Source organism: Myiozetetes cayanensis, unplaced genomic scaffold (assembly GCF_022539395.1).
Source record: "Myiozetetes cayanensis isolate MyiCay16 unplaced genomic scaffold, myiCay2020 scf6-25, whole genome shotgun sequence".
Lineage (NCBI taxonomy): Eukaryota > Metazoa > Chordata > Aves > Passeriformes > Tyrannidae > Myiozetetes > Myiozetetes cayanensis.
The window spans coordinates 22,036,182-22,050,178 of record NW_026087853.1 but is presented as its reverse complement, the minus strand read 5'-3'; the positions used below and the strand labels follow the sequence as shown (position 1 = coordinate 22,050,178).

Below are 13,997 nucleotides of genomic sequence, written 5' to 3'. Positions count from 1 at the left end.
GTTGGGTCCGATTCTGCCCCAAATGCCAAAGCCCTGCACCCTTGCAGAGAGGCCAGATGGTTAAATTATTTACTGAATACATTATTGCAGGTGAGACAACAACATCCACCTAATGTATTTATTGACTTAAATTTGTCCAGCTCACACTCTGAGTGTTAAAGGGAATGACAGCCATGCACATTGCTCTGATACACCCACGTGTACATACATGCCATATAAGCACATTCAGACTCACACAGCCAAACCCACTCCATGGTACCATCACCCTTCCATCCCAGTAAGGCACTATTCCCCCTCCAAAAGCTATAGGACAGTGACTTCCAGGTGCCCCTTTCTGTCCTGCTTTCAGCTGTGAGCACCCTTTCCCCACAGTTCTTCTGTCAAATGTTCAGCCCGCTCATCCAACCCCTGTTCGTCTTTGTCCCCCGGTCGTTTGACGTGTTAGATGATAGCCCATGGGGTGTAAATAATGTATATACAGTGAGAAAAGAATTCAGTATTGAGGTGTTTGAGATATGGAGCTGTAACAACTTCTAGTCATCCAGCATCTGTGATTTATGTGCCATTTTCTGTAAAGATATGAACAAGAATAAAACTAAACGGGAATACTGTGTATGAGTCTGGTCACCAATGTTCAAGGAGGGTGAGTTCAGTCAAAGCTGAGAGGGGGTTGGCTGTAGCCAGAGAGGGATGGGAGATCCAAAGCAACATAGAAAAAGGTCTGCACCTTCCTCCCCGCCTAGGCATGGAGAATACAGGGCTTGGGTGCTGCTCTCCCTTGCAGTGAAAGACAAAGTTGAAAGGGGTGTGCTTGTACTCAGCAGAAGTTACAGCGTACAGCTGGTCAGAGAACAAGTCACTTCAGCATCCAGGACAGCCCTGGTGCTTTGGGTCACCCGATATCACATGTTGCCCTGGTGTTAGAGAGTCAGACAGACTTTTGGGCAGGCTCAGCCCCTGTGCCAGGAGCAGGCTGCAGGGCCCAGCTGGCCTGAGGAGCCAAGGCAGCAGCCAAATGCTGCAAGTGCAGGGGAGCTGGTTGGGAGGGAAGGACGCTGACAGGACTTCCAGCAAGGTGAGCTCTGATTTGAGAGCAGTGGGTGCCTATTCTGAATTATCAGATCAGGAGTTGAGACTTGTCTGCCTTGCTAAGGGCATCTGGGGATGGTCAGATGGAAAAACCCGATGTCTTACAGGGAGGGGCAAAATGCGGAAGCAGAGCAGGCATGCATAGTAAACAAGAGACTTGTGGAATGATGAGACTGGTTGGGCTTGACTTTGTGGAGGGACTGTAAGCCCACAGGACTGCCTTTCCCCAGGGGGACAGAACCCTTGTAGGTACCCACCAACCTCGGGGCAGCTCTGATACAAACCAAGTGTATAGTGTGGGATGAGTGTACCTGATGGCAGATAGTTCCTATCCCCCATACTGCTGTCCTACCTGTTCACCAAATATATCAGCTCCACAGATCAAGAGTAGTGTCACACTGTGAAGAGCAAAGAGGAGATCTACTAACCTCTCATGTCTGCTGTTGATCCTCCCATCAGTGTGCCTGACTGAGAACAGCTCTACTTGCAGGGAGAGCCTTTTTCTGCCCCTCTCTTGTGACCCCTAGGAAGGGAGGTGAATCTGGTCAACGAAATTAAGGAAGCCTCCAAACTCTGCCTTAAAAAAACCCTACCTGTGTAGGGTCTGAAGGAAAGGAAAGCAGAAAAAAAGCTGCTTGGAGGCAGGGAAGAAGCATTGCTATGCTATAGTGGGTGGTGGGAGGTTTCAGCGTGAGGAGATGGGCTGCAGTGTTTCATGCCAAACCACCACCTGCTGCTCATTGGGTGCTCGCAGTCCACCTGGTGGTACAGCTGGTCTGTAGTGTTTGGGAGGAGGCAGAGCCCAGCCCAGCTTGATGGAGAGGACAGCTCTGATATCAGCCCAGTGGGAAGGGATGTTACCCTGCAGCTGACAGCCCATCCCAGATAACACAGCCTAGTTCTCTGCAGTAAATGGGTCTTAATTCTGGCAAGGTCCTGTCACAACTAACATGAAGGGAGACCTAACTTTTACAGATGACCTACCCCAAGCTGCCTTTGTGGCCAGCAGGGGACTAGGGGGCTGCAGCGGGAGAAGTGTGGGGAGTCAGGGGATGGGGATGAGGAGAGGGAGATGTGAGGGTGGTGAGCAGGAATCAAGCAGAGGAGTCTGGGGAGGCAGAGCAGCCTTGGGAGAGCAGGAGTAGCAGCAGGCTGTTAGAGCCTGGCCCAGGCACCTTGGCCCCTGAGGGGAGCCCAGGCACAAGCTGAACCTGGCTCTTGTTCAAGAGTGGCTGGCTGTCAGGACTCAAATTAGCATGGAGGTTATTTTCAGTCAAATATTTCTACAGCCCACCCCTTTCCCCTCCCTCAAAGAGATTGAATTTCTTTTTTCCCATAGTGCTCTGGAAGAGAGGAGGAGAGGAACAAGGCAGGGGAGAAAGGCTCCCTGTGCTGGAGGGCTTCTTTGTGTCCAGTTAGCCCAGGACGACGTAGCCCCAGATTGCACAGGGGCCTGGGTTTTGCTTGGCCGAGTGTTCTGAGCAGCTGGAAGGGCTTCAGGTACCCATCTCCTTGGTGAGAGGCAGGTACCCTGCAGTGATGGCCAGGCTGCTGGCCAGCACTTGCTGCTCCAAAGCTCTTTCTCAGGTTCCCAGATGCCCACTTGGGTTGGTGGCTGCCCGAGCCTGGAGCCATGGACCCCTCACTGCCTACATGCCCGAAGCCATCACCTTCTCCAGACCCAAGGACCACCAAGACTTGTACAAGGTTTCAGTGGATCAAGGGGATGACTTCTGGGGAGCGCTAGGAAGGAGCCGGCTCACCTGGATCACCCCCTTCCACTCCGTTCAGGACTGCGATCTGCACCAGGGCAGGGTCTCCTGGTTCCTGGGTGGGCAGCTGAACGTGACAGGTAAGGAGGAAGGCAGACATGGGATCCCACCAGGGAATTACCTGCCTGCAGGTAATTCTATGTGTGGGGCTTCAGTCCTGGGAGCATATCGGATGAGCACACAGTTAAAGGGTTGGAGAGAGGGGGATTCCCAAAAGGTCTGGTTGATCCTGCAGTGGCTGTAGTGTAAGGTTGTGGCTTGTCCTAAGGTAGCAGCTGTGTCTCTCTGGAGGGGTTGCAGGTGGATTGGGGTTGGCTGGGAGCCAGGCTACTCTTCCTCAGCCTCTGTGGATCCCACATGAGTGCAGTGGCTCCATTCTGGCAACAGGCAACAGCACCAAACCCTGTGCATTCAGCAGGCGGGGTTGCACTAGGCCATCCCTGCCCAGCAAAGGCAGGATATATCTGCAGAAAGCAAATTACAGGAGCAATGAGCCATACTGGAAGTCTCCACTGTCATGGGAGGCCCTTCTGTGGGTTGGGGCTACTGCCTTAGGGGAGCTACCAGGGGCTGGTGACACTATTGTCCTGCTCACAGTGTTGTTGGTCCCAGTGTTCAAAATCAGAGACAAACCTCTCAGAAAATTAGGTCTTGGAGTCCATTTTGAAAGGAGAGCAGGAGTTATTTGCCTTTAGGATTTGAGATCTTATTGTTCCCCCTTTCATGTATGTTTCTCTCTCTCCTGGAAAACTACAAATGGTCAGGAGAAAAAAGCATTTTGGTATGCAAACTGGAGCTGCTGCATCATCCCATGACTTCAGTAGCAGGTTTAAGGAAAACACAGAGTGTACAAGGCTTCTGAGGAAACTGCAGCTGCCAGCAACGTAGAAAACTTTTCATGGAAGAACTACAGCCAAAGGCTCAGCTTACTATGTCCCTGGAAAGCCAGGGGCTGTGAGCTCTGCCTTTGCCCTGGCTCTCTTCCATCTTGGACAAGTGCACCTTGTAGCTTTCCTGTGCAGAGATTTGTTTTGTCCTACATTTGTTATTTAGGAGCATTGCCACTAAAAAACTGCCCTATTCCACCCCAGAGGTAGCTGCAAGGCAGTGCTGGGTGGAGTGATGGCTGAGTTAATGTTTGCTGGGCTCTCTGAGGACATTGTGGATGTGACCTCAAAAGGAGCTTTAGGCAGTTTCTGCTGTGGATTGCATAAGGTTGCAGTTAAGGGGGAAACTGATAGTGGGGGTTGGTAGATATTGAAGTGGTGAAGAGTGTAATGAGGTTGGGATGGTGCTTGTGATCTGCTGACTTGTATCCACAAAGGTTGCACAAGGTTGCTGAGAAGACCCACACGCAGCCCTGACTGACCTGAAAATGTGACTGCTGGTGCTGGCTTTGTGAGAGGTTAAGATATACTGAGGGTTTCTCTGTTGTTGAGACTGGGTTTTCTATTCCAGTGAATTGCCTGGACCGTCATGTCCATGCAGCCCCAGATAAAGTGGCCTTAATCTGGGAGAAGGATGAACCGGGAGAGGAAGTACGGGTGACATACAGGTCAGTAACTACCTCTCAGCATATGAGACATATTGCAGCATGCATGAATATCTACAGGGCTGATTTGCTGAGGTCTGTCATGTGAGGGAATGCAGCATCCCTTCACATGGATAGATCAACAGAATGTTGGCTTGCTTATGCTGATCTGAAAATTAAGCCTACCTCCTGATTAAATCCTCTGGGCCCTGAGGAGTCCCTACTCAGCTGGGGAGGCAGATGTAAGATCCTTGGGGCAGCATTGCAATGCTTGTAGCTAAAACACACTGGAAAGACACACGTGTGTCCTGCCAGCCAGGTTGCTGTGGTCTAAACTTGCAGGTAAATGGTCTGCAAGAGAGACCAGATTCACAGCTGCATGTGTGTTGAGAAATCCCATTCTCATCTGCAGGTCAGCAGTGCTTATAGATTTGGCTGTCTGGAGGACTGCCTGTCCAGTCCTGCTGGGTTGGTTTGGTGTCTCCACCTTCCAGCTTAGTTTGCCTGCTCTCTGAGTTTCTGCTGCAGAATTCACTTAAATCCCCCTGCACACAAAACCAGTCCCTCTGTCCTTTCTGGCTCCAGACTTCACATGACAAATATGACCATCCACCCCTGCCAATCTCCCTGTAGGGAGAGCCCTTCCATAAAATGAGTCACTGACATCCAAGCTGTGGTTTTTGGGAGGGACCCTTCTCCGAAGAGGCATCTTTTTGCTCACTGATTTCCTACAGCTGTTGTTCTTGCTAGTGGGCACAAGCTCTGGAGGACTTGACCTTTTCAGCTTTAGCAAAGCACAGGACCTTGTTTTTATGGGGGAAGATATCTAACATCTCACGTGTAGCCTCCAGCTATGCAGGGTAGTGTGTCAAGCCAGTTGTACAGGTTGGTAAGAAATGAGCAGGCTGTCATGGTGGAAGTCAGCTGTTTGCTGATTGTGTGCTTGCTGAGCCAGAGGAATTGCCAGTGGCCACTGCTGTACAGAAACCATTCTGCTTTATTTATTTTCCACAAATAAAAACCCATATTAGAATCTTTCTCCTTTCCTTCCCACTGAATTTTACAGCTCTCCCATGGACTTCCAGAGTGAGGAGTGCAGGGATATAAGCTGTGTATAAGTCTGAGGTCCCCCATCTTTAAGCACACTGGTTAAATCTGCAAGAAAGTCTCTAACTATGTCATTGCTTCTTTGGGCAGGGAACTGCTAGAGCTGACGTGCCGCCTGGGAAACACCTTGAAACGGCAAGGGGTGAAACGGGGTGACAGGGTGACAATCTACATGCCCCCGTGCCCACTGGCAGTGGCTAGCATGCTGGCCTGTGCCCGCATCGGGGCTGTGCATGCTGTGGTGTTCGCTGGGTTCAGTGCAGAGTCCCTCGCAGACAGGATCCGGGATGGTAAGAGCCAGTGCGTAAGAGTAACGTGTTTCCCTTGGGGGGCAGAGCTGAACTTGTCAATTCAGCAGTTGGGGGGCTCAGGATCGTGTGGATGGCAAAGATTTTCTGAGTAAAACTCCCTGGGCTATCTGGGGGTATACTGATACCATGTATAGCCATGGAGCAACCCAGGAAATGGCATGAGCTCACTAAATACCTTCCAGCCCATGGGATGAACTGGTTTTTTCTTTCATCCATGGGACTGAAGGGCTGGGATACCACATTTCCTGTGAGGAGATGCAACACAGGCAGAAATTAGTAGAAAACCAAGATGTCAATCTGCTGGTTTTGCTAAATGAAGGACATGAGTAACAGGGGCTGAGAGACAGAGATAGAGGTGCAGTGTCATAGTAGAGTCAAACTGCTGTGTGACTGATAGAGAAGAGCAGAGCTGCTTATATGACTCTTCTGTCTTCTGCAGCACAGTCAGAGACAGTGATTACAGTGAACCAGGGGCTGAGAGGCGGCAAGGTTATTGAGCTAAAGAAGACAGTGGACCAGGCTGTGAAGCAGTGCCCCAGAGTGAAACGGGTTCTGGTTTCCATGAGGACCACCAGCAAGGTTCCCATGACAGCCCTAGATGTGCCACTGGAGGAGGTGAGGCCTGCCTGGTGCTACTGCCACTTCCCCCGGGCAAAGTGTCCCAGGAGTAGGGACAGTGGGTGGACAGAGGGTCTTGGCTGGCCATGACAGTTTCACTGGCATTAACACAATTTGGGAATATTGTCTCACAGCAGCAGTGGCAACCAGAGCTGCATATGAGTTCAGGACAGTCCCAGGAGCCATCAGGATGGAAAATGGTATCTCTTCCCACACTACCAGCCCTGTGCTGTCAGGAGCAGGCAGCGCAAGTCAGGGCTCATAGCAGGGTGGACTGAGGGCTAGAAACATACCAGACATGGGCTGCTACTTTGTGAACCCAACCTTGGACTGCCACTGCAGTGCTCTGCACACACCGCTCTGCTGACAGATCTGGCATTCTCTGTGAGTGCTGCTACCAGCTTGTGTCCAAGGAAGCAGGCAGTGAGGTTGCTCTTGTGTCCATTATCCAGCATGAAGCATTGTTTCTGAACAGGTGAGCCCCTGCTGGACATTTCTGCTGGCTCCCTGGAGCTACACAGTAGTCTCTCTGCCTCTGCTCATCACATCTGCAAGCAATTAGTGTTGGAAAGGCTTGCTGGAAGAAGCTGTACTGTCAGAGCAGCAGCAGTGTAAAATTAGCTGCCTCTTACTCAGCATGTCTGCTCTGACTGAGGAAAATGTTTGCCAGCTCTGCAAGGTGAAAGGGAGTTCAGGCTGCTGAGCAGGGGGGGCGGAGGTTGCAGAGACAAGGAAGGATGTTTGGAGGGAGCAGGATGGCACAGGTGCTCAGAGGGGAAGGAGACTTGGGTGAGAGATGTACAAGAAGGTGTGGGGAGCAACACAGGGGAGGTACACAAGCAACATAGGTGCACAAGCAACACAGGGGAGGCTGTGAGACCCTGAGAGAACTGCTGTGCTCTTTCCTGCAGGAGATGATGAAAGAGGATGCATGCTGTGAACCTGCTGTCATGGACAGTGAAGACATGTTGTTTCTTCTCTACACATCAGGCAGTACTGGCAAACCCAAGGGCTTGGTTCATTCCCAAGCTGGTTACTTGCTGTTTGCGGCTCTCACACACAAGGTAATGGATCCCAGCCACATAGTGCTCATGAGCCAGAAGTTCATAAGCAGTGTAGGGAACGGACATGCTCCTTGTTGCATTATGAACCCATCTTGAGCCAGTGCAAAGTCTCAGGGAAGCCCTCTTAGGCCATCAGCCCAGTAGAGCACATCTGCCTACAAGTGGTGCTCCGTGACAGGGTTTCCCAAACACATATTCCTCTGAGCTATCTTCTTGGCTTTCTTCTTTCTTTCACTGTCCTATACTAAATGGAACCGCTAAGTAGGATATTCAGTCCTGCGAGGGTAATTTTATATTATGGGTTGAGGGGGAGGAATCCAGTTTGCTCCTAAAACTGTGGGTTGCTTTTCCTAAGTGTAAGTACCCCAGCTCGTGTGGGAGATTGAAGGCAGTGCTTCTGGGAGGGGCACATTTGATCTGTGAAACCTGGTGAGTGCCCTCATGAAAAAGGGCCTCCACCCAATGAGTGTGGGTCATTTTTGGTAGGAGCAAAGCCTTTAACCATGACACATGCCAAAACTGAACTCTAACAAAGCTGGATAAAAGGGCAATGAGCACAGCACAGAGAGACATGTGGCCACAGGAATGTTTGCAAGGGGCATTCTTATGACATTATATGGGGTTCCATGTAAAAGGGAGTTCCTAACTGAACAGACCCTTAATTTTGGGTCTGGCTCTCCCTGTGCAAGACTGCCTTTCCAGCAGTGCCTCAGACCATGCACCCTGTGACAAAGCAAGCTCAGGGCTGCCTGGGTCTTCTCTGTTAGCTGTGAGTGCTGGAGGCCATCCTTCCTGGGGGGTGTGGAAGCCCTTGATTTTCCTGGGAGCTAACAACACAACACATGACCCTCTTGAGACCATCAGAGTAGGTTGGTGAGGGCCAGGGCTGCCATACCAAAATGGCTATGCAAGGGGTGAGCAGCATGTGGCCATGTTAGCTCTCAGGAGCACTGGAAATCTGGAAACAGGGCTGGCATGCTCAGATCCCTCAGTTTGATGGGGCAGACTGCTGCTACCATAACTCACTGCTCTGTTAAAAAAAGACAGAGAAAGCAGGGGAAGATTCCATTATGAGCATTCTGGAACACCTGAGGTGCCAGAGTCCCCAGCTGGCAACCTGCAGCAGGGAGCTGCAGGAAGAGACAGGAAGGTCTGAAACTGCGCAAGTCAGAGCAGAAAGTAAGAAGTGATGGGCTAGTGGGAGACCGGCCCCTAGGAAGTTTTCCTGGCACTAAGAAAATGAAATGAAGGAGAGTGCTTGAGGAAACTGGATGTGTGGCTGTCAATCTGACAGCACTCAGTTCTGCCCAGCACAGGGCAGGCATCGTTCCTTCATATTCTGACCTTGCAGCCAAGGGTCTCCCAAGGAATAAATGGGGCAGTGGGAAGAAGAGCTTGTTCTGCTTTCCACCTGCCTGCAGGCACAGGACAGCACTCATCCAACTGAGGTGGAGAGGTTCCAATTCTTGTGGGCAAGTTGGGGTTGCTCTGGGCCAAAGTATCACATGGTCCCTCTGCTTGCTGCCTCAGTGCTCCTATGCTGGGTTCCTTGATAAGCTCATGGTTTCCTGAGTGTTTACTGTCCAGGAGCCCAGAAGTGCCTAGGAGAGGTTCATGGAGTCCTCTACCACTTTGCTCTTGCCTACAACTCCTCTCCTTCCATGTAGGTATGTAAGTACAGAGGGACAATCCTCAGCCAGAAGGTTCTGTTTTGATGTTACAGGGTACTTGGATCAGCCTCATCTAGATATCACCAAAAGGAAGGAAAGGCTGTAGCTCTCTCCTTTGGATAAGTGCAAATTTGGCTTTTTTTTTTTTTTTTATTAAGTGTGGGTCTCCTGCAACTTCATAAAGCACCTTAATTTTTTTTTTCTGATGTTTTCAAAAACTCTGCAGGAAGAAAGTATCCCTGCGGGGGTGGTTGGAAGACAGAAGGATGCAGTAATGTTAGGGCTGAGAGAGGGTACACTGCTCCCTGTTGTCCCCCTTGCTAGGAAGGCAGGCCCTGGCATTACCCCTCACTGCCTCTCTTCTCTTGTTCAGTATGTGTTCGACTACCAGGACAGGGACATCTTTGGCTGTGTGGCAGACATTGGCTGGATCACGGGGCATACCTATGTGGTCTATGGCCCCCTCTGCAATGGTGGCACCACAGTCCTTTTTGAGAGCACTCCTGTCCATCCTAACCCCGGTGAGTGAGGTGTCTCAGAGGAGCTGGGATATTCCACAGCACCCTGCAACACCTGCAGGCAGTCTGATGCCAGGACACACGCAGCAATGGCTTTGCTGCCTCAGGAGCAGACTGCAGGCTGTGCCCAGTATTTTCCTCTGCTTCGGAAGCCACTGCTGCTTCTCCACGGGTGGAGCTGTTAGTCCCTGCCCCTCCCTGCAGCACGGAGAGTAGCAGAGCTATGTGATGTGGAGGAAAAGGGCCTGCTGCTGCTCCTGAACAGCTTCAGTCCTTCCCATCATGGGATTAACTTGGCTGAGGGTCCTGGCACTGCTAGAGAGCCTTTGCTCTCACCTTTTCTATTTCTATCTTGGTGTTGGGCTGGGAGGACCTGTGTAGATGTTCACTGGCTCTGTTTCCATTCCAGGCCGCTACTGGGAAACAGTAGAGAGGTTAAGAATTAACCAGTTCTATGGGGCGCCCACGGCCATCCGCCTGCTCCTGAGATACGGTGATGAATGGGTGAAGAAGTATGACCGCTCTTCTCTCAAAGTGCTCGGCTCAGGTAACTGCAGCAGCACAGGCTGGAGCAGCAAATCCTTGGGCATCAGGTTCTGCCTCTTCCCACAAATGCCAAGAACAGCAGCAACATGAGACCCCAAAGTCAGGACACTACACTATTTGGGGGTGGGTCCACAAGCAGGTCATGGGAAGCTGTGTCATTAACCTGATTTTTCTGCTCTGCCCCCTTGTCTTTCCCCGTGCAGTGGGGGAACCCATCAACAAGGAGGCATGGGAATGGTACTTCCGTGTGGTTGGCGAGACACGATGCCCAGTAGTGGACACATGGTGGCAAACCGGTGAGATGCAAACGACTCCTTGTTCCAGTTTCTGCTCTCCCAGGCTTTAGGAGTGACCTGCTGCTTTGCTGGCCAAGTGATAATGGTTGTTACTGACACTCTGGTATGAGCGAGGCTGTAAGGGCCTAGGAGCACCTAAACATGACAGAAAGAAATGGTCTTTAAAGCTAATGTAGACAAACAGGGGGGATTTGATGGCCGATCTCGGCAGGTCCCTGCTGAACTAAATGAGCACAATCATCCATCTGCAAAGAGCCTTCCCCAGCTCTCTGGCAAACCCAGCCACAGCCTGTGCCATGTGCAGTAGGGCCAGGGCAAAGGCTGCTAGCCAAGTAGTGCTACTTGGTTTTCCTCTTGTTCCCACCTTTGATGAGCATTACGGTTTCTTTTTCTTCAGAAACAGGAGGCATCTGTATCTCACCCCGTCCTTCTAATCCTGGAGCAGAAATCCTTCCAGGCATGGCTATGAGACCCTTTTTTGGGATCAGCCCCACCCTCTTAGATGACAAGGTACATTTATAACCTGTAGTCCAGGCACTGTCTCAGCCCACTTTCCCCCAGACTGTACTTGCAGAATGTACTTGCTGATGGGAGTGGAGAGCTGTAAGCATGTCTTTCCTGCTCACCTCTGCTGGACAGCAACCTTCTTTACTGGAAAGGGACAAACAGTGACGCTGTCCTTCCAACTAGTGCAGAAGTTAAACTGTTTTCTAGTTCGCACTGTCCTGACAAGACAGGCTGTGCTTAGGCTCCCTGGCACATCTTTACAAGGTGAGGTACCTGGGCAAGAACATCCAGTTCCCTGGAGGGGTCCTGCATCCCACCGTGGTAGGCAGTTTAGTGCTGGCAGAGACTAAGCCTGTCCTGTTCAAGTGGGGAGCAAAGGACCCTCCTCACTGCCTTCCCTGACATTTCCATCACAGGGTTGTTAAAACAGGCAATAACTAAACATCCCAAGTACCCTCAGCCATGGTTACTAAGAAGTAACTATTTTACAGGGAAATGTCCTTCTAGAAAACAACATCTCTGGAGCCCTTTGCATCTCACAAGCCTGGCCAGGTATGGCACGAACCATTTACAATGACCACAAGAGATTTCTGGAAACCTATCTGACTCCTTATCCAGGTAAGGAAAATAGGTAGCAGGACACTGAAGACATGTTCAGTTGAGTATGATTGTGTCTGCCTGCCGGCTTTCTGAACAGAGGCGGGACTCAGGAGAGCTGGTACGGCTGCTTTGTTCTTCCATAGACCCTCCTCAGTGTTGAGGCCCTTCATCTCCCCAGGCCTGATACCACAGCACTGCCCTGGGAATGGGTCTCTCTCACCAACCTTCCCCATTGGATCACACATCATTTTAAGGTAGTGGATTTGTCTTTCTGCCCCCAATCCGCTTGAGCACAAGACCCCTTGGTACATCTCTTGTAAATCCTGCCAGCTTCTATCACTCACCCCGAGGCACTGAGCAAGCCCCAGAGTGTGTGTGTGTCTTGATATGAAGCTAAGAGGCGAAGCAGCAAGACCACAGGCACCTGCACTGGAGCAAAGTGTTCCCAGCATGAGGTGATGAGGCAGGCTGGGCATTAGCAGCGCACTGCAGAATGAGGGAAGGAGCCTGATGGTAGATCAGGCACCAAAAGAGGCAGAAGATTAACAAGGAAGGTAGGCACCTTCACCCTGAGCAGTTGAGGAAGGCGCAGAGTACATGAGCCCTGGTGCCAACAGAGAGGAAAACAGGGCAAGGTGAGAGCCCAGCTGTTAAACGGCTCACATGCTCACTGCAACAAGTGACCATGGCACGGTTCTGGCAGGTTTTTTCTTCACTGGGGACGGTGCATATCGTACCAGAAAGGGCTACTACCAGCTAACAGGACGGCTGGATGACATCATTAACATCAGTGGACACCGGCTGGGCACTGCAGAGGTGGAGGATGTTGTGGTAAGAGGTGGGGGTGGGAGGTAAACCCACATAAAAAAATGAAACAGCAAAGGCACATTGGTAGTGCTCAGGGAGGTGTTTCTAAAATCCCTGGACAGAAATATGCTGCTGCTGTAGCAGCAGCAGGGAACAGTGTTGGACCCACAGCCTGCCTGTGGGAACAGCTTCCCACCCTTTCTTCTCTCATTCTGGCTCTCTGCAACAAGGGAGAGACAAAGCCTGGTAAGGTTGATGCTCTAAATGGGTGAATGCCAAAGCAGCAGCCAGACATGTTAAGGAGGAGCATCTTTGGGGCAGTAAAGATTGTGAGACCCGATGGAGCAACCTATAGGCACAGAACAGGGTCCACAAGGTTCAAGCCTAAAGCAATCAGGGGCAGGGTGAAAAGACCTGTGTTTGCAGACCTATTGAGGCAAGAAGGAAAAAGGGCAGAGGCCACCTGAGGCCTTTCCTGGTCCCTCTGCATTATGGTGGGCTACAGCAGCCAAGTCAGGTCAGGGCAGTTCCCTGGTGGCAGACAGCCTGCTGAAAGCACCGAGCCAAACCCCAATCCTGTTCTCTTCCAGAATCATCATGTGGCAGTGGCAGAGTCTGCAGTCATCGGCTACCCACATGAGATCAAGGGAGAAGGTAAGATGCTTGATTTCCTGCCCCTGAAACATCTTGCCTGGGGCTACGGGACTGCAGCGGGAAGTGACACTGATAGCAATGCTGTGTCCACACCACACAGCATGTTAGCAGGGATCTCAGCACAGCCATCACAACCTTCACAAGGCCAGCTAGGCTTTGCATAACGCAACAGCAGCAGCACTATGGTCAAAAGCACTCACAGCTTTGGCTACAGGGCATCCCCAGAGGCTACCAGCAAAGAGGTTCTCTCCTGCCACTAAGTCCAGGCAGGCCCTCAGGAGCATGGTGTGCACAGTGCTCAGTAACCTGAGGTCTTTCTGCCAGGAGCCTACGTGTTTGTTGTGCTGAAGAAGGACAGTGGCTACACACAGGAGGCTCTTGCTGCTGAGCTACAGGAGCTCATCTCCAAGAAGATTGCTAAGTACGCAGCTCCAGATTACGTTCAGGTAACACACGCAGGCTGCTCCAGCACCCTGGCAGCTTAGCCAACCCCTTTCCCTCAGCATTAACTCTGCTCCTCCCCATCACAGGTCACACACCGGCTGCCCAAGACACGCTCGGGTAAGATTATGCGTCGGGTGCTACGGAAAATTGTGGAGGACAAGGCCAGTGAGCTTGGGGACCTAACCACACTGGATGACCATGAAGCCGTGCAGCAGATCATAGAGGGACGCAAGCACCTGGTGGAGGGGCAGAAGGGCTACTAGCTTGGCTCTGCCAGCAGCCACCTCCTCCGCCTTCACTGCAAAACTAGGGAAACATCCAGAAGTGCCACTAAGCAAGTGGTGGCCAGTAAGTGCTCAGAGACCACACCTCCACTGCAGTCTCGGAGTGACCTCTTCACAACAGAGACCCTGAAAACCTGTGAAACACGTATGTGAGGCAGGTGAGAGAACATGACTCATCA

At 51.4% G+C, this 13,997-nt stretch overlaps 2 protein-coding genes across 2 annotated transcripts in view; both read left to right on the top strand.

Moving 5' to 3' along the window:
• Positions 1-13,997, top strand: part of LIN52 (lin-52 DREAM MuvB core complex component) — a 249,553-nt gene that overhangs the window by 106,859 nt on the left and 128,697 nt on the right. The window lies entirely within an intron of this gene.
• Positions 2,629-13,797, top strand: LOC126650939 (acetyl-coenzyme A synthetase 2-like, mitochondrial). The gene is made up of 14 exons (XM_050336319.1): positions 2,629-2,941; positions 4,320-4,416; positions 5,590-5,789; positions 6,250-6,425; positions 7,340-7,492; positions 9,536-9,683; positions 10,090-10,227; positions 10,430-10,522; positions 10,920-11,032; positions 11,521-11,647; positions 12,333-12,460; positions 13,027-13,090; positions 13,415-13,536; positions 13,621-13,797. Exons 1-14 carry the CDS (start codon positions 2,629-2,631, stop codon positions 13,795-13,797), a joined length of 2,049 nt encoding a protein of 682 aa, XP_050192276.1.